Genomic DNA, 21199 nt, shown 5'->3' on the forward strand with positions numbered 1-21199 from the left:
TAAACAGAATGAAATGACTAATGAAAGAACATACCATAAAGTTCTTGGATTCCACTGATATCATCCTGTGATAGGCGGAAGTTTTTAGTGTAGGTATAAATTGGAGCCATTAAAGCACCTGGGTCATCAGAATGTTCCAGTCCAAGAGCATGTCCAAATTCATGAGCAGCCACAAGAAACAGACTGTAACCTGAAAAAAATCAGAACATTTAAATTTTAATATGTCCTGAAATTATCTTGCTAAAATATATTTAGTAGTTAGTATTGTTTACAACAGTTTTCATAAGGCTTTTTCAATTATAAAATTTTTCTTGGCACATTTGCCAGGTAAGCATAAGATTACATCATAGTCACATATTTTAGGGCAGTTTCTGTCTGTCTGTGGCCAGGTAATGAGATGAATCCTGTACATACAAGCAGGATGGACACGTGCACAAAAGTATCACACTAAAGTATACAGACAGAAACTTCGGTAGTAGCTCCTGACTAGAGATGGGTGGAGCAAAAAAAATGTACAAAATCCAACTAGATTTGCAAATTCTAAGTTTGAAAGAATTTTGATTTTTTAAGAATATGTTTAAAATGATTACTTAAGGTGAAAAATCATGGAGGTAATCTGAATCCATTTTTTTATTGGTTCTTCTATAATTGTGCTGTTTGTTGAAGGCTAGGGCTGTTTTTGTTGGTGGTACAATTACTCCTTGTCATTAGGAACAGGTGGCTATAAAAGGTTGCCAATTGAGGGTTGATTCATTTTAATGAACAGCAATCATTCCACCTGTTGTACTGAAAACTCTCCATGACATGACTTGTGGGTGGACAAAACAGCACCTGGATAAGATTTTTTAGATAATTCTGTCCAAACATCGTGTTTATAGGCCCAGTAATCCATCGGATCAAGAGTTTAATAATCTGCCACTTCGGGGCACACAAGATAAGATGATACCATCTGTCCTATCTAATCTTCCAATTGAACAATGTCCTGCTTCCACTGCGACTGGAAATAAATGGCCACATTTCCGTGAGGCTGAAGTTGTCCCTATATATGGTTCTGCTATTGTTGCTGCTGGGTCTGGCTGCAGTGGGAAAGAAAGGAAAGCTTGCTGATGGGATGAGGCTATCCTGAGGTGACTGCACAATGTTTCTTTATAACAGCAACATTTTACCTCCCTTTCAGAAGGCTTAAACATTTTCACAAATTTTCAGTAATTGCAATGGTCTAAGAATAATACTATCCAATAGTAATCTCTATTTTTTATTTGAATAACAGGTTTGTCGCTACTAAAACAAGCAAGCATACAACTTGTCATGTCCTCAGAGTGCCAACAAGGATGTCTACTAGACTGAAAATAAATATTACCTTCTAGCATCATACCTGGCAATTCTTCATCCCTCTAGTTCCTCCTGCTCCTCATCTTCTCATCTTTTTCATGTACCCCACCCCTCTATACTTCCTGCTGCGGTGAATGCTCCCTATAAGTCTCACCACCCACAAACACCCCCATGGTTTTTTCTGTCAAATCCAAACTGCCTTTTAAAATAAAACTTAACAGGATGACATTACTGATAGTGTTGTTTTCTTGACTTACAAATGTAATTGCCTCCTCAATGGCTTCAATATTTTACTGTTTAACATCTTTATAAAGATGTTAAACAGTAAAGGTCCCAACACTAAACCCTGGGGTACACTACTAATAACCTTAGACTATTCAGGGTATGAATCATTAATCACTACTCTCTGAATGCGGTCCTTAGGCCAGTTTTCTATCCATTTACAGATTGACTTTTCTAAACCTATTGACCCTAACTTGCAAATTAACAGTCTGTAGGGTACAGTGCCAAATGCTTTAGCAAAGTCCAAGTACACTATATCAGCTGCTATTCCACTGTCTACCTGTTTACTTACTTCCTCTTTCTTGAAGCCATGCTGACTATCACTTATAAAAATATTTCCTAGCAGAAACTCCTCTATGTGGTTATTTATCAAACTTTCTAGGATCTTTCCAACTATGGACATAAAACAGGCCTGTAGTCACCTGGTAATGACTTTGCTCCCTTTTTGAAGATAGGCACCTCATTGACCTTATGCCAATCCATTGGTACCATGCCAGTGATTAAAGAGTCTCTAAAAATTTGAATTATTGACTTTGAAATAACTGAGCTCAGCTCCTTGAGGACACGTAGATGTAATCCATCAGGTCCTGGTGCTTTGTCAACCTAAATTTTGCCCAACTGTTTTCAATCATGTCAGTTTTGAGCCATTGTGAACCATTTAAGGCAGTGACATTGCTATGATGTCTCGGCTTCCCTTTTGTTTCCAAGGTAACCATTCCGTCCATCATTGTTCTTCCATCTTCCTGTTTTTTTTTTTTTAGGTTAGAGGAAAGCCCCTACAAGCTCTATCCCAAGCATGCGCTGAGGAAGCAGCCTGCAGCCTCCTTGGATATATGACATAAGTAACCTAAGAGGCTGCTGGTTTCCCCTCCAGTATTTGCTGCTGCTAAAGCAATGTTAAAATACATTTTTTTAAAAATTACACGCATTATTTTCATTGTGCAAAAGGGCAAGCCACATTTTTACATAACATTGAAAATGTGATGATAGGTTCCGTGTTATATATATATAATATAACAATTCTTAACCTTTTTTTCTAGCACTGCAGTGGATGGGAATGTTTTTTAATGTAAAACATACACTTTTTTGTACTAGTTCAGGTACTCTTTATTATCGACATACCAATACATTGCCATATAAGTCAAAAGATATGTAACAGATCATCTTTATGGTGCTCAAAAGGATAACATCACATGCCCTTCCTAACACAATTTTCTTTCTCTGTGTAAAATACAAATGATCTTTTGTCTGTTTTTAAACTCTGTGATACAAATCATTTTGATTTGCAGATATTGGACATGAAGTTATAAATAGATTATACAGTCTGATTTTGGTATAGTTCTGTTGAATCAAGTGAGATGGATGAGCTGGTTTCATAAGAACTGTTAGGATTCTCTTTTATTCAATTTTGGCACAATTATTAGTAGTAGTTAGTGACATTCATCTGGACTTTTTAATGTTAAACAATTAGAAAGCTGAATGTGGCTACTGCTAGTTGTCCCCCAGACGCTTTGTTCTTACCTAGTTAGTTTCTTATTAATTCTTAGATAATTCTGTAATTCTTAGTTTCATTATTTTTATATATTATGATTACCTTGATCAGGGCAGAAACCCCATTTGCGGTCATTATCGTAGTTACTGCTTGTTGCACACCATAGTTTGCCATCACTTCTTCCAGTGTTGGTGCATGAGTTATATTTATTGCCAAGAAAAGTAAAAGGAAAAACACAAGGAGAGCCATCTGAATTTCCACCCACAGTGGAAAGAGCTGAAATAAAAAGATATATAACTGGTAAACCCACTGAACATCAAAATAATATTACAATGAATCTGATGTTTTTTAGCATACATATTATACATTATGTACTTTCAGTCATTTGCAGTTTTACTTTGCTGATACCTTTTCTAGCAACTGAAAACATATTGTAACCCCATATAGTAAAACCCCCATCATTATGTACAGTATATACTCAATATAACCTGATCCAAATATAAACTGAGGTACTTATCTATTTTTTACTTATCTTATATTTACCTGAAAAGAACAGGAAACTATAAAGAATCAAATACAAACCTAGAGCATGAAATGTGGTCAACACTGCTAACATTCAAAATAATAGTAATCAACAGGACTGCTAATACATTTATTGTAAATAAAAACATCCATGTTGAGTTGTTTTTTAAACATTTAAAAATGTAAAAAATTAAAATCACATCACACGGTTAATCTTTTTCCTCTGTTTTATGGGTTTTAGTATTGTGTATTATTTGTGCAATATTGTTGCCTAATAACCTCCATTCCTCTTGTACAATAAAATGTATAATGACTTCTTGTCCCGTAAAATGTATAATAACTTCTCAGACAGCAAGTTTGTAAAAACATTTTGTGTGAGGACACAATGCCACCTAATTGATTTAGTAAAAAAAAATCCTGGTTTATACTTTAATACAGGTAGTGCCCGGGTTAAGGACATCCGACATACGGACGTCTCCTAGATTCTGCTGTGTGCAGAACGGAGGCTTGGAGGGGGCAGTTTGCATCACTTGCAGAAGAAATCTTTTGCTAAACACAGGTGAGGTTGTGGGTGATGTTAAGGGGATGAGCTTTTTCTGCAGCCAGTTCACAGGACATTAAATTGTGTGACCTGTGTGAAAGGTTTTCCTTAGTATTCCTTGATAATGCTACTTAGCAAGGGCTCGATTTTGATGGGTTGGGGATGTGAGGATAGCAAAGCTGGGCCCCATAGACACCCTCAGTGTCCTAGGCGCATTTGGTCATGACTGGTGTTAGCCCAGGAAGACTTTTGTCCAGAGGTAGATATATCTTGCAGAGCACTGGAAAAAGCAGAAAACAGTAAGTAACTAGTAATCTGGCCAATCGGCACACTTGGCACTTCCAATTTGTGGCATTTCAGGTATAGACCACTGCCCTTCCCAGTGCTTCTTCTGAAAGCAATGTTGTGGTGTACAATCTTTGTCTGCAATGTATTACTTCTGACAATGACTGTTGTGAACTTTTCTTACTGTGTGTGATGTTTTAAGAACAACAAAACATTCACAAATCATTCAAAAATTATAAAAACATTTTGTATCGCACTAGAAAATCACCACTATCTAAACTAAGGACAGAAACATTTTTTTACCTTGCCTTATGCCCTGTCAATGTGAGACCCAACGAATCATTTCTATCCAATATGGACCCCTGATGCTCCCTTTTTGGGGTAATGCTCACCTTGTTCCAGGTTACCATCTGGCATCTTTCAATAATAGAATAATTAGGGACTTGCTAAGAGGTCAGGTCATTATTAGTTTAAATCCAATTGAGAATCTGTGTCATGACGTGAAGAATAATGTACAGTAACACAATCCAGTTGGATTTGGAGCAGTTTATCCTTGATGAATAGTCAACATTTCCAGTGGCTAGGTATGCTCAGCTATTAGAATTATGCAAAGTGCATTGCAGCAAATGCTGGCTCAACAAAGTATTGACTTTGGGGGAATTTTTGTCTTAATAATTATTTGTGTCAGAATAAAAACTATTTTGCTTCTTTAGTGTGGTATGCATGTTGTGTAAATTAAATTATGTTACCCCTCTGACATCTATTTTAATTCCAGGTTGTAATGTGACAACACAGGACAAACACTGAAGGGGATCTCAGGGATTGCATTTTTTGTTATTATAGGATAAGAAAGAAGGCTTCACTAGGTTTGCCGAAAAACTTGCAAAGATTTGTCAGAAAGGTGGACAGACCAAATATGCAAGGATTATAACATTTCCAGTGTAACTAGTGCCTCTCCACCAAGCAGGGAAAGTCACAATTATGTCCAAATCTCCATGCTGAAGTTTAAACTACCTCCAGCACTTTCAGAAATCCACAGCATAGTCCACCAAAATGCACATTTTTGTTTTGCTGCAGGACACTATTAAAAGTGTGGTTCTTGGGACTTACTGAATCCCGATGCACTGAAAAGAGCAGCAAACAAACTACAAATATTGCCAATTTGTGTTACTTACAATTTGTGACTACTAATCCAGGTACAGACCTCTGCCATTCCCAATGCATATTCAGAGAGCACCAAAAGAATTATTAGGATATAGGATTGAATCCTGGTTAATCCTAATTATGGTTAGATTAGGATAGTACATCTTTAGGAGACCATATGCTAAACTACATATTTTTAAAACTTTTTTTCTCTGGAGATATCTTTCCACAGGTCACTTGAAATGTTTACCAGTTCATTAAATAAAGCAACATTTGCCAACACCTGTTATTCAAAGTGAATGTTCTTATTGTTCAATTCTTTATTCAGCAAATTCTATAGTGGTAGGGACAAAAGTGATACGGTTTATACTGTTTATGGTGTTTGAAACTGTTTACAAGGGAAATCATTGTATATGTACCTGATTCACCTGTCTTGTAAATAAACAGACAACATGACATCACGCATGCAGAAATATCCCATCTCTTAATCATTTAAAGAAATTTGGACTAACGCATTTTCAAACTTTGAAGACACAATGATATGGGAATGTGTTTAATTTCATACTTGTTTCTGGACAGAATCCGTAAGTCTTATCCTTGTCATAGTCGTCAGTGGTTGCACACCATCTATAGCCGTCACTTCTTCCCTCAGTTGTGCAGCTGTCATAGGTGTTTCCTTGAAACTTAAAAGGCAACTTGCAGGGTTTTCCATCTGCATTTCCACCTATTGTGAAGAGTACTGAAAGAAAAAAAATATTTTCAATTGTCACTTATCCTGCTGCCCTTCCCTGGAGAATAATCCTACTGCTAAACATTATTATTCACTAGATTCACTGCAGAGTAGTGACATTATACAAGTGTAGATGTTATTATGCATTTCATTTTTAAAGTTAAAAAGAGGGTACTTACCTACCTTAGAGGGCATGTTTGTATTCCTTATGACATGTGTCCTATATTACAGGGTTAACGCTATTTTTTAAATCAAATTATAAAAGAACATTCTATCCACCGTTTGATTTATACAGTTACATGTTTTTTCATAAGGTAAAGGCATCAATAGACATGGGCAACTGGGCATTTATGTATAAACATTTAATTTGTATTTTTATAGACACAATTCTTTTAGTGAATAATGTACACTTTACATTAATGTATTAACATCATTTTATAGAATACAGACGGGAAGAGATGATAAATGCTTAACCATATCACATGTAAATAAAAAAACATGTAATTGACATAAGTGTGCATAAGATAACATATATGGTTCAAACTTGAAAATATCATGACATTTCTTTAGGAACACATTTTAACATAGAAATGGGAGAACAGTGCATACACAAAAACTATTTAAAAAAAAAATAAATTGCAAAATTAGAAAGCAAGGTGAAATCAGGAAAAAATTGTTTTGTAAAATAAATATTTCCTCCGTGCTTAGTGAAATTAACATATTTTCAATTGCAGCATCTTCAGGTATATCATCTACAGCAGTGTTTGTCAACCAGGGTTCCCCCTGGGTTTGCTGGGGTTTCCCTAAACAATGAACAGTCTGTGCAGTCAATTTAGGTAGAATTATTTATCTTTTTGGCTTTCTATAAGTGTAACATTCCACTGGCCAGCAATGTAAAAGCCAATCTTCCCACTGACTACCAAGCTAGAATCCTGTGATCTGTGGATGTACTTAATATAGAAGGGGTTCTCTTAAGACCAACATTTTTTAAGGGTTCCCCTATGTTAAAAAGGTCGATAAAGACCGATCTACATTATTTTCAGTGCAAACTGGATACTTTTTTTTTCCAAATTTTATAAAAATCTTAATAATGTTTTTTTTTGTCATAGAAACAATATTTTTATTTAACATGATTCTACCAGGATTGCTTTAACTATGTTAGGTCTGGATAGATAATTTATTAATTTAATTTTTATTTAGTCATTTAGGTAATTAATTATTATTAATTTTTATAAGCTTTAGGCATATCTCTGCAAAACTAATAACTTAAATCCACGGGGCACTTTAAAGCAAAACACCGAGACCCATGGACATAACAAAAGCGTTAAAAGTTTCATGTCCAAAGGTCTCCAACGAATGAGATGGCTGCCTGATGTCTGAAAAAGCAGTTTATCAACCAAGTTAGAAAACCAACCTTAACTAGATGGGGATCAGGGATCACACTAAAACTTCCTGCTTCTAGGCTAACTGTTGCTTTTCGCATTCTCCCTTTAACAATTTAGTAGCTATCCTTACATAGTATCACACCAACAAGACAGACATCAAAACCACACAAGGCATGCAAGGGCTGGAGCAAATGTGGCTGAAAAGGGACAGTTTGCCAATTCTACTTCAGTAAACCGTAAACAGATGACTAGAAGACTAATACAAACACTTCACTTATAATAGTAAAATGAAATATACCTTTGAAAGAATGTGTAAGACTTACATTCATGAGGACAGAATCCATATTTTTGATCTGTATCAAAGTCATATGTAGTGGAACACCAGATAAATCCATCATTGCGGCCAGCATCAGTGCAGCTGGTGTACTCTTTTCCATTGAATTTAAAAGGAAACTTGCAAAATTCTCCATCAGCACTTCCATATTTAACTTTCACAACTAAAAAGGATAGTAGGAGTTAAAAGCAATCACTCTGATAATGATAGTAAAAGCAAAGTAGTGCTATTTTGGAATATTTACATTTTTATATTATATTTTGATTCAACATGATTCCACCAGGATTGCTTTGACTATGTTAGGTCTGGATAGGCAATTTAGTAATTTATTTTTGTAATTAGTGATTTAGGTGATTTAATTGTTAAGCTTTAGAAACTTTAGGCACATCCCTTCAAGTCTAATAACTTACAGCCACGGGGTATTTTAAAGTAAATCACTGAGGCATATTCTAAACTTCAAGCATGTTTAGATAGACATTGCATAAGGTGCTAAGGTAAATAAAATATACAAAAGTACAAATACATTTTAAAAAAAACCCTCTTTCAGAGCTTCCATTTCTGGTGATTGATAAAGTAAGCTATATGTGTCTTTACTACCTTTTCGTTTGCCCCTTTTTCAGTGATTCTCACTAATGGTACCACCAATGGTGCCATAAGGGAGAGCTTTGCTATTTTTGTTTATGACAAATTCTGCAAAAAGAGCTTTATCTCAGGAATTGTAAGAGGCGTCAACGCAAAATGATGGATCAGGGCGCAGAAGCATGGAGCATAGATGAGTAATCGAATAACATTCACATTGATTGGCCAAGGTAGCTTCACATATACGAGTCAAACAGATACTAAAAGTTTTGGGCAACACCACCTATGCTTTACAAATTTGTGTCAAGCTAGATGACCTAGAGAATAAGTCTTGCTGTAATAACCTGAGGATTATAGGTCTACCTGAATTAATAAATCTGGGAAATTTGCTTTATTTTTGTGTTACGACTACCCCTCATTCACTGTGATTTGTACACCCCCCCCCCCCCCTAGAGTGGAACAATGTCATACACTGGGCCTGCTACAACCAAACAACAACACCCTATGTCCAGTTATTGTACATTAACTAGACTTCTCAGGCTGGTCCTCTGCTCTTTGGGTGTTTCTGATGCTCTGTACTTTGATAGCAGAAGGCAAAAATTGCTGCTATTCACTGATTATTCTGCTGGAGTAACCAAACAGTGGAAGACATTTCATCAAATGTGACAGCAGCTGGTGCAAGGACATTTCCACTTCTGCCTTAACTAACCTGCTATGTTCAAAATCTCCATAATAATCTACCAACATCTGCATGCTCTCTCTTGGACACGTCCTCCACATCTTCTCTATCTTCTTCATAAACACCTGGGCCTGATGTTAATTCACCGGTTATGCTTTTATGAGCTAAGTGTCATATCTTCATCTAAAACCTAGTGTGAGGGTTTAGCATCAAATTCACTCACTGAAGAGGTATTAATTTTAATTTCAATTTCAGGGCAATCTGCCAACTTTTATTCACAGAAAAAACACCAGCAAAACATAGTCAGGGTTTTCCCTGATTCCCTGGGGATCAATGTCATCACAGCATGACAGACAAATGACCGAAAAACACAAATTTAGCCTCCTGGCTTTGCCTCTATTGGTCCCACAGACCCAAACTTTGAGAGGCCTCTGGGCTCCCAGCATACAGGATTCACATAGCCTTTCCACATGAGCCACCTGTTCTCAGGCTACAAATATCCCCTGTCTCAAAGACCTGCTTCTTTTTATCATCCATGGCCAGGTGCACCAGAGCCATCTTCAATTTCTGGCCTGTAAAAAGGTGGAGTGCCTGGCCCATCCATTCATTTAGGAAACTCCGGGCTTGTATCCCAAATAAAAAGCTGCAAATGTACAGCACAACACTTACTGACAGCCCTTTTCTTTTGACTGGTCACTGAGTTATCTTCTACAAATCATGGAGCCCCAAGTAAAGACAGTTGCATTTTGTTTTGATTTAACTTTTCACTACTGTTTGGACTAATTATCATTCTATCTTCATCCATACCAGATTATTCAGCAAAAACAGAAGTCCCCTACAATGTCTGCTTTGCTGTTCTCATCACTCAAGTGTTTACTTTTCATGTTCAGGTTTTCAGATCATTGCTGATTTAATTTTTTTATTTGCTTTTGGCTTGTTACTATGTTTGTCACAAGTGGAGAGGTTCTCCCAGACATCTTCTTTTCCAATTTAGCTCTTGTATTGCTGGGGTGTGACTTCTTCAAGAATAATTTCCCCGGGAACAGAGATTGTTGCAGAGCTAAAACTCCCATCCCCCCCATTTTCAAACATTTTAGTGCATACAGTTTAGTGCAACTGTCCCCAGAGCTTACATTAGGTAAAGCTTTTTTAGACAGAGGAGGCAAGAGCACACTGGGTCAGCTCTATGGTCAGGTTAAGGTAAAGCAGATCAATACACTTGAATTAGACAGTATAAAATGCATATTAATTTACTAACTGGTGTTGATTTTCAGAAGCATGGTATCATAGAAGGTTCTTTACTTGTAAGATGGCTAAAGGCCATTTGCCCCACAGCAACATAGTTCAAGGATAGTTCAGTCTCTAGAGACTATTATTGTAAATTTTACACTCAAACATCTCTTCCCACTTGAATAGGGCATAATTTTTCTAGATGCTTTTCTGGAATTTTTCTTTCTGACAAAGATGTATTAATGGTAAGTGCCGACAGCTTACAGCTTGGTTTATTAGTTCATGACATTAGTTCACCTCTGCCATCCTGCAAAATAGTATAGTACATTGTCATGCCTATTCTACTACAGAAAACAATGCCTATAATAAACTAAAAAAGGCAAGAATCCCTTCCATCCTCAATTCTGTTTTCTTAGCTCCATACCTAATCAAGATGTTAGATTCTTATCTAAACTTATCGGTAATGGACTAGCTTTGGTTCTTCCTAAACTAATCTCATCAATCAACCAACCAATCTAGATTTGTGATGGGGAGGTGTTCAACTATTAATATAAGATGGTTGTTGGCAGCCATGTAGTATCATTGACTGACGACCCTTATTAGTTCCCATAGTGGAGAAAGCCCAATAATGTGAATTGGCATTGGGTTTATTCAGTTATGTCTCATAAAGGTACAAATGGCACTTTTTCTGATTTCGTCTCCACTGTGTATTTCTCTCCTGGAGCCTACATTTGTGCAGAAAGTGCTTTGTTGAAGCTCTTATTTATTAGGAATATAAAGTGGGTCGTCCAAAGTTGAGAGCCTACTAGTTTTCACATGATATACTATTTCTGTCAGATCCCAAGTTTTTTACCACTCATCTGATACAACCAATTTGGCTTTTTTTCTGCTCCTCATTTAAACTGATGTTGCTGTCTACATGAAAGCAGATGGTGAAGGAACTGTTGCTTTCAGCTGGAAGCATTTGTGCAATTTGACTTAGAACATCCTTGCTTACGGTGAAGACCTTGGATAAAATCAAGACTGCTAGGCTTTATTATGTTAGTAGTTGGAAGTTCTCTGATGTGATCCCTAGTCAAATGCAAAGAAAAGGAGTAAAGACATTAAATTTGGATTTTTGTGTTCCACCGAACACAAATTTTACTAGTAATAATACAATTATTAATAAGACAGGGACAGTATTTTTTATTGTGTCATTTGTCATCAAAACTGCTGTAACTGCTGTGTCACAATTGTAAAAATGGGACACAACAAAGTGCACTTGCTTAGTATATAAGATTGTGGGAATTATTGGAGTTCCAATTTTACACAAACTACCAAAGTTTTTCCCAATTGACTTAATTAATTTGGGTAATTAGACCCCAGAATTTTTGAATGAATGTCCACTAACTTTATCCTACTAATGGTTTAGGATATTGGGAACGTGATGTTCCTTTTTTTTATATAATTCAATTGTTTTTATTGAAATTTTGATCAATATAATTACAAACAATAAGGTTTAGAAAAAGGGATGAATACATTTAGAATGGAAAATAACAAAACTAGACAATAAAACAGAAACAATAAACAGGGATCAAAGAAAATACCAGTATAATATTTCAGGCGAAAATGCAAGTCCAACAAGATATAAGTATAATAAAACATCTCGTTTAACACACAACATTGCAGAGAGGAGGATCAAGCCTGGTTTTCCATTTACTATAGAACTTATCATATGACATGCTCATGTTGGCTAAGAGTTGCTCATATGCACAACATAAATAAGGATCTCCAACAATATCTATATGGCTTGGGATTGGAATTGTTTTCCACAATTTAGTAATATGCAACTTTGCTAACAGCAGAATATGAATAACAATTGTTTTACTGCTACTAGGGATTTGTTAAATATTTATATGTAAAATAGACAGTTCCAGAGTAAGGGTAGGGTCAGATATCAGCGGAAACACTAAGGTCCAGTAGGTTCTAATGGACCTACAAAACCACAGTAAGTGTGACAATGAGCCTATATCTCCATATTGTCTCCAACAAGTAGCAGACTGATCGTTTGAAAATTTTCATAATTTGTAGGGTGTAAGGCACTATTTATTAATAATACGTTGGAAGAGATCCCAATGATTGTTTACATCTAGTGGCTTTATAAGTATATTTTAAAGCTTTAGCCCACAAATAGGATGTCTTTACTTAATTCCTTGGGCCATTTGTACATTTGAGGAGTTAAAGAAAACTCTAGATTCTTGATCAGTATATTATAGTATTTAGATATAATTCCTCATTGTATAACAGACTGTTGGAAAAATGATTTTAAAGAAAGATCAATGTTAGAATCTGTGCGCAAGGGGGATGTCTTAATAAGACGTTTGATTCTAAGGTAAGTAAAATATTCCCTGCCAGGTAAGTGATACATGGATTGTACCGAAACAAAGGATTTAAGTTCCTGTGCAGTCAAGATATCATTTAGATTAGATATGCTACAACTTATCCAAGTAAGTAGAGATAGCTATGGAATTAATGTTTCCATCACTCAAATACTAGGATAAATCGTTAGACATGGGTAGGTTTCCATCAGTGTTAGGACAGATCTGGCCCAGATTTTGAGTGTAGCTTGCATAGTGAGATAAGGAGAAGAGGGGATTGGAAATCCCAATTTAAAAGCCATTAACAAATGTTCCAAAGTAAAGGTGGGAAGAAAATGTTTAATCGTAGCCCAGTTTATGGGGAGAAGGTTGCCACCAATAAACAGTCTGTGAAGCGATCGAAGCAGCATAGTAATACAAAAAATTCGGTATACCCATACCACCAAATTTTTTGTGTCAAGTATCCTAAAAGCGCATCTAGGTCTTTTCTTGTTCCAAATAAAGACCATAAGTATAATTTGTAGTGTGGTAATAATGTAAAAGCATGCTGCTTCTCTGGTGTAGAGGGTGATATATGTTTTTTTAATTTAAAAAGCATACCTAAATGATTTCATTATCCACCAATTACATTTAATATTTTATTATGTTTATATGATACAAACATATTATGCAGCACTTTTACTAGCATGTTGGTAGGTTGGAATATAGGAGAAGCCCAACATAAACATGAGAAGAACATAAACTACATTCACATAGTATATAAATATATTTTATTCCAGCCTTTTTAAATATTACCCAAAAAAGTGTGATCATACAAAGGAATCATTCTTACCTTGCCCTTCACCTAGGGTCCAAAGTTCATCATCATCAAAGTGAGAGTCTCCACCAATACCGGATCCTGGTGCAAAAGCATGAGCCAATAGTCCATCTTTACCATCAAATGGATATCCATCTCCATGCTCTAAAGGCCATGTGCAATAAAATTAAACACATAAAAAAAACATTACGACATTGTAGAAACAACACCCAATTTTTCTATGACTAAAAATAAGTGGATGATCCAAACAAATCCTAATTCAAAATAAATAAATGTGGTTCAAATATAAAAAGTAAAAAAGTTTTGACAGCCAGCACTGAAATACCAATCCCAATGTGCCATAAATTGTGGTTGACAAGTTTTCCAATTGTGCTTTATTGATGTTCCAAATATCTACTTGACTCACCATTCACTTACCACATGCTATCAGCAGGGGTGATGAGAATGAACTGCATTCTTTGTATAAGTGGACATAATGTTTTCTTTTTTTTCCCTGCAACAGTCTCTGGACCATGATACAAAAAAACTAAACTAAATTTTAAAGATTTGTAATATTGAGATTATGTGGCACTGTAAACAAGTACTGAAACATCTTAAAATTCTTTTTTGAGTTTTGAAACCATTTTTGAAAAAATAAGCCTGTAGGAAAACTTTGTAGAAACTTTTTTTATTTTGCATACTTTTATGGTGCTTACTAAAAAGTATTTAACTTTTTGCACATTGGAAACTTTGCACACTTTGAAAAACAAAAATGTCCTGTTGCTGGGCAGCAAAGCAATTTTCCACATACACTTGATAACATCCTATTCGAGGGGTGGTGAATGTCACACAGTCAACATTTCTAAAACATGTTGCAAACTGCTGGTTTTGATTGTCAATGGTATTTTGGGAAGTGAAATCATTTTGTGAAAAGACACACAAATTTGTTATTATTAGTGGTAGTGTATGGCACAGTAAAATATTTCTGATTCTATTTCCAAACTGCATAATGTTTTGTAATATCAGTGCTTGAAAAAGTTAAATCCTTTTCTGACTACAGAAATGTAAAAATGTTATGTTTTATAGTTGTACCACATGTACCACTGTAATACTACATTTCCAGTTTCTAAATTTCTAACTTGTCTTTTAGGTAGAATATTTTGGGAAATGACTAGCGCACAATTTGATTCATGTATTTGTTCATTCTGGTGGTTTATTAGCTTCACGTGAGTTTTCTAAACCTGAAAATCACAACATGGTCACATGAATCTTCCTTCCAGATTCCAAGTTTTTTGCCAGATTCATGAGCCTTGCAAAATCTCCACGGAATATCCATTAAAGGCAACATAACTGAAGTTTCACTACTTTATCAGACTCTCTAATTGTATGAAAGGCATGTCTATGTAATGTGTATGGAATCTTTTTATGTGAAAAGCTTAACAGTGTTATTATTTCCTGTTTTACCCCGTCCAAATATTTTAATATGTGACAATATTTTAATGTGCTTGTTTGTGTGCCTGTCAAACCTCAAATACATTAAAACCTCTTTATACACTTTGGAACCTCATTGTACAATTTCCTTTAAATCTATCGTCAACTATATAGTGTAAAAGCCTCTCTCTTTTTATGCAAATTGGATAGATTGATTGGGTTTGTTCTCATATTGGGTTATTACAGTTTTGCTATGTTTTAAAGTGATTGCTTTGCAATTGCAAAGTGACAATTCAATTGCAATTTCAGGCGTCCCACCTTTTCTTCAGAAAAAGAAAATCTTTCATGCATATATTGTAATATGATTATATCTTATTAGGAGCAACTAGAGCATTTGCCCTGGGTGAGCTATAATCTGCTTCTCCATGGGAAGATAGGGGGTTCCGCTCTTGCATTCAACATGGAAGACTCTTACATTGTGGAAGGCACATATGAGAAAAAGTTCAAGAAGAAGTGAGTACCCATGGAGGTAAAAGGGAGTAGTTTGTGTATGGTGGTGCCAAGAAGAACATGTGTGCTTGAGGGGAAGGGGTTGTAAAAGAGGACATGTGTGCTAGGATAGCAGAATTGGGGTATATATACTTGGAGAGAAGGAAGGATATGTGTGCTGGGGACAGGAGGACATGTGTTCGAGAGGAGGTGCCATGGGTTTGTAAGGGGACATGTTTGGGGGTGAGGGGTGATTGGCAAGGAGAACATTTTAAAATAGGCCCAGGGATACAAAGGAGAATGTGTATGCTGCCTGATATACACCTAATGATGATAACTAACTGATGATACCTGACATTATTTTGTCACATTTACTACCAACATAAGAATTGTTTTCCTCAAACTGACCACAGATGCTGAGACATGTATTTTGTTTTTTTTTTTTTGTTTTTTTTTTCTGAGCACTGTTGTTTTTACCTTTTATTGATGCACATATTCTTCTAATTTAAGCTGAGCCTCTTTTTTTTGCTGCTCTCGGCACAATATGCTGGGCATTGTCCTGACTGTACAGGACACTACAGCGATTGTTATAGAAATATTTCTATTCTTTTATCAAAACAAATATTACAGTCTTATTTTTGTGGAAAAAAATATTTTTGTGAAATTTGTAATATTGTATTGCCATGACTAGGATCAAAACCAAGATCTACTTAAATATTGGGCAAATCAGATGTCATATGATTTACTCATCATTTTTTAAGGATATTGAATTACCCCAACGGCCAAAGTTAATCATAATATCAGCATCTCCATCCATCAATCGAGTGAACTTCAGAGGTGTTACATCACTCCAAACTTGAAATGCTCGAGCAAATGCATCATCCACAGTTTCAGAATCCAGATCAGTAGTGTAACCTAGAATCCTAAAGAGAGCAATAAACCTTTTAGTGCAAAATATATATTGCACAAAGGTAACATTTTACTGTAAAGTTAACAATAATAAATATATTGTGTTACCTTAAATCAATGCATTTGTTTACTTTAGGAAAGTAACAAAAGCATGGAAAAGCAGTTATGGGAGGCTTGCAATAAAGCTTTCAAAAAACTAATTCTCTTAGACCTAGTTAGCTGTACAAAAACTGCAAATAATGCATGTAAAAGAAAAAAAACACAAACTTTTGTGTGGGAAACCTGTTTAAATGCATGAGTGTATAAAACTGTGCAAACGCGCAAAAGGCATATGTGCACTTTGATATTACCAATACAGCATACGCTATAACTACAATTTAATTAACTAATTTGTTTTGTTACCATAAAAAAATTTGCATGTCAAATCTTTAAAAGCTATTAGATTGTCCCCATAGAAGTTTAGGAACATTTCACATACGTTAAAAAATATACACTGTACATTAATCAAACTTATTAGTAATTGCTAGGTATTGAAACGTTGTGAATGTAGTAAATAGGATAATAGTAAAATAGTTTGTCTGCCCATGCATGATCAATGTGCTGGTCTATGCACGTAAGCTTTAATAAATCAGGCTCATAAATCAGGCTCAGCAATTCACCTGTATGTAATATGGTTCTTTTCCCATTTGGGCTTCCTTGGGAAGAATTGGTAGTTGGACACATCTGGGTTACCGCATCTTGGCTTTTTCATTGTATCAATAGTTTTTTGATCCATCTCTCCCGTCTCAGGGATATGGAAAAATTTCTGCATTTTCTTCAATGTGTCTTTCAGTACCATAATACATCCATCTTTAGGGCAACCATAGTATTTTAACAGGTATTGCTGCATGAATGAATAAAACGAATACATAAATTTTAAAGCTAACTTTAAAACATTTAAATCCCATGTCTGAGCATATATTATTAACTAAGTTTTGATGTATAAACAAATGTTACCTTAGTTGTAATACAATATCTGATCACTTCAAAATACTATTAACAATAGATATCTTTTTCTAGACAGTAAAGCTCACTAGTAAAAGTAAATAACTGATTTATTAAAGCTCTTCAAGACTGTGGAAGATACACTTTTATCAGTGAACCTGGGTAATACAGCAAACTATTTGTTAGCAAATGTTTTTAATGGTAGACCAGATCCATTCTAGGTTTGCTTCATCACCCAGGTTCACTCATATATATCTTCTGTGTATCTTCTCCAGGCTTGGAGAGCTTTCCTAAATCAGGCCCAGTGTCTCTGAATTTTTTTTTGTTTGGTCATTCGCAAAACACAGGCTGCATTTGTTAATGGGCATGGAAAAATATATAGAGAAATGACACTGCAGTCACAAGCAGGTTGAAAAAAGGGTTCTAACACTATATCCTAGGATACACCACGACCTTGGACCAGTTGCAGTATGAATCTTTTATCTTCACTTTGCAAATATGGTCTTAAATATACTTCACCTTCAGTCTTGTGTAGTTCTAAATGCACATCTCCTTTACTAGTACTGCTTACTGAGATCTCACTGAACACTATGTTAATTTCAATGTGTATTACACACAGCATCAAGTCAAATAAAACCCACCTCATTTACTGGCTGTAGGAATGTTCGGCATCCTCTGACCCAGCAGTCCCCAACTGGTAGTTTGCAAGAAAATTTTGGTGGTCTACGGCTCTGGCCTGCAGAAGGCCGAAGAATGACCCCGCTTGGGGGGGGAGCACCAGCCAGAGTGGCGGACCATGTCCCCCGTATGCATTGCAGGCTCAGAGCGGTAGGTGGCTTGTGTCTCTGGACACAACCCAGCCACTCTCCCATCACAGGCTCAGACCTGCTCAGACCTGCTCAGACCATGGGAGAGTGGGCAGGTTCTGGCATCATGACGTCACTCTGGGGGAAGTTTCCTCTCCTTTCAATGACACACGGCTCCCCGCACATGCGCAGTCTGGAGTCTGTAAATTTAGTGGTCCGTGATGTCCGAAAGGTTGGGGACCACTGATCTAGCCTTTTTCTTCCCTGGACCCACCAGATCATTTGTTGACTATCAGTTCTTTTAATCACAAAGGCCTTACTTAGTAAGTATCTTTATCTAGGACAGTTTGAAGCCCACAGGCTTAAATGACATCTGGAGCTATTATCAGATGGATTCACTCTGATTATACCTGTCCAGTAAAAACTATGTTGAATAGTATCTAGCCCTGATGAAAGGGGGACCCTATGAACCCCCAAATCCTGTTGGCCTTTAATGATGTGAGAGTGTTATATAAAATAAAATAAAAATAAAATCTGAACATGATAAATTTTGGCAATTTCCTTGTTGCATATCCAGACTCTACTTATGAAAAGAGCTATCTTGGCCACTGCTCCAAGGTAAGGTGAATAAGGATTCCATGTACAGTTCTTAAGATGGGAAAATATTTAGGTACTGGCTATAAAAAAGCTATGTAATGGAATAAGAATTATTTCATTACATAGCTTCATTACAATTATTATTTAATTAAAAATCCATCAACAAGGAACTACAAAAATGCAAACAAAAAATACAATACAATACACGCCCCAAAATAATTTTTGTCATGGGAGTTCAATCATTTGCAGCAACCAGGGATATGAGCAGTCTACATTGAAGATGCAATTTGCAATTTTTGCAAACAGAAAGGTAAGTTTTGTTTTTTGCAAAAGGGACCTGGTCTGATGCCCAATAATCTGGGAGGAGTAAAAAGCAATCAATCAAAAGTCTATTAATCTACATTGAGAAAGGATTTTACAAGTGGAAAAAGACAAGATAGCTGCCAATATTCCCAGGAGTGGATGTCGCGGCAAATTCCCCCTAAATTCACCACAAAATGAAAAGTGCAAAAATCCCAAAAGCTACATCTCAGACTCTACAGGCCTCAGTTAATATGTTAAAGATGACAGCACAATTTGAAAAAAAAGTTAACAAGTATGGCATATTTGGAAGGGTTGCAAGGTGAAAAGCTCTTCCCTGTAAAGCACCACAGTCTAGGTTTGCAAGGTTTCAGCTGAACAAACCACAAAGCTTCTAAGACAAAAAACAAAAAATACAGCATATCAGCACAAAGACATCATAACCAGCTGTCAAGGACATTAGTGGAGAGGTAATGATTTGGATTTATTTTGCAGCCACAGGACCATTAACTTATATGTAAAAAGAGCCCCATCTTAAGTGTCCAACAAATTTAAAATGATTCTGTGAATTCCAAACCAAGATACTCAATATACAATGAGCAGAGGGAAAATAGGGATTATCAAAAATTGGGGTTAACGGTCCCAACTTGATGGGGATATATTTCACAGAAGATGGCTCCACACCTTTAAGAGAGCCCCAGTGATTAAGGAATAATATGGTATCAAGAACTACCCCCCTGATAACCTATCTAGGGGATGGACCAAAGATCCAACAGGACCATAGAGTACTCCTGTTCCACCATAATTTATATGCTTTCTATTATGGGACCGATCAACAAAGAAAAATGAATAAGGGTAGACCTTCCCCTTGTACGTTCTTGTTATTTCCAGCCCCTGAGATTATTTACGAATATAAAAGAAGAGAGACAAAAAGGGCTTTCATCAAATGGCTATATATAATATACATTATCAGTATGTATGTGAATCTATAGTGAGTAAATTAAAACTGAGTAAATATATTTTTGTTTCTATTACCACTACAAAGCCCCTCTTGTCTATCCCTTGTTTTTATCAATGAATAATCAACTAAGAAGCCTGATCATTTAATTTAGCTTTTGGCATCCCTGTTTTCTCTCCCCCTTCGCCTTTCTTAGACGTTGACGGATTTTCCGAAGAAAGTGGATGGAAGATAGATTGGCAAAGTTTGTAAAATGTAAAAAAAAAAGTAATATATCCATTGTAACAAAATTTATCCAAGTAAACTATGAAAGTAGTAATTTAGAAATCTCTTTGTATTTCATTAAGAAGCAAATGATAATTAAGCTCAAAAACCTTGTTGGGGTCTGAAGGAAGCTGCGTACCCAGTTATTTAATAGGTTCCCCACATTTTCTAAAGGGAGTATTGTCTGTCAGTTGAACCATTTGATTTGAAGAAATATAAAAAATATATATAAATATATATACATGAATTATAACAGGCAAGGTTGGATAAAACCTTGCAAATAAAACAGCATTTACTTTACCAGACTGTAATTGTATTTACCAAGGGGTAACTTGTTTCCAGATTTGGGTGACATGTTCTAAAAAAAACTATTTCTGAGCATTTCCCTAAATAAGTGGCTAAAAGTGTCTGTGCATATTTCACGTAATACATTTGTACACATTTAATCGAGCGTTAATTGCTGAATTGGGTGACATGTTCCTAAAAACAATGACTTTTATTTATTTAATGTGTAACAACAATTTTGTTTGTATACAATGCTAGTTACACATTTTTGTTAATAGATAGTTTTGTTGAGCTGATTAGCTTCACATGATTTAGTTGGCTTAAAGAGGATGAATGCCAGGTTCTATACACAACCCGGGGTTTGTTCTGATACTGCTTTAGTCCTGAATCTAAACAGCAAAACAACCTATTTTAAATATTCAGAGTATATATCCACATTAACTAAAAGCTTTTAAAAATTTATACTGAGCCAAACTGCTCAGGGCACAA

General features: G+C 35.7%; 1 protein-coding gene across 1 annotated transcript in view; it reads right to left on the minus strand.

Moving 5' to 3' along the window:
- Nucleotides 1-21199, minus strand: part of MMP2 (matrix metallopeptidase 2) — a 59645-nt gene that overhangs the window by 32487 nt on the left and 5959 nt on the right. Inside the window, exons 2-8 of the mRNA XM_072422956.1 lie at nt 17176-17399; nt 16382-16530; nt 13724-13852; nt 8036-8209; nt 6163-6336; nt 3209-3382; nt 35-190 (exon numbers count right to left, since the gene is read on the minus strand). Of these exons, the coding sequence (XP_072279057.1) occupies nt 35-190; nt 3209-3382; nt 6163-6336; nt 8036-8209; nt 13724-13852; nt 16382-16530; nt 17176-17399 (1180 nt within the window). The remainder of the gene's footprint in view (nt 1-34; nt 191-3208; nt 3383-6162; nt 6337-8035; nt 8210-13723; nt 13853-16381; nt 16531-17175; nt 17400-21199) is intronic.

The sequence above is a fragment of the Pyxicephalus adspersus genome, chromosome 9, assembly GCF_032062135.1.
Source record: "Pyxicephalus adspersus chromosome 9, UCB_Pads_2.0, whole genome shotgun sequence".
NCBI lineage: Eukaryota > Metazoa > Chordata > Amphibia > Anura > Pyxicephalidae > Pyxicephalus > Pyxicephalus adspersus.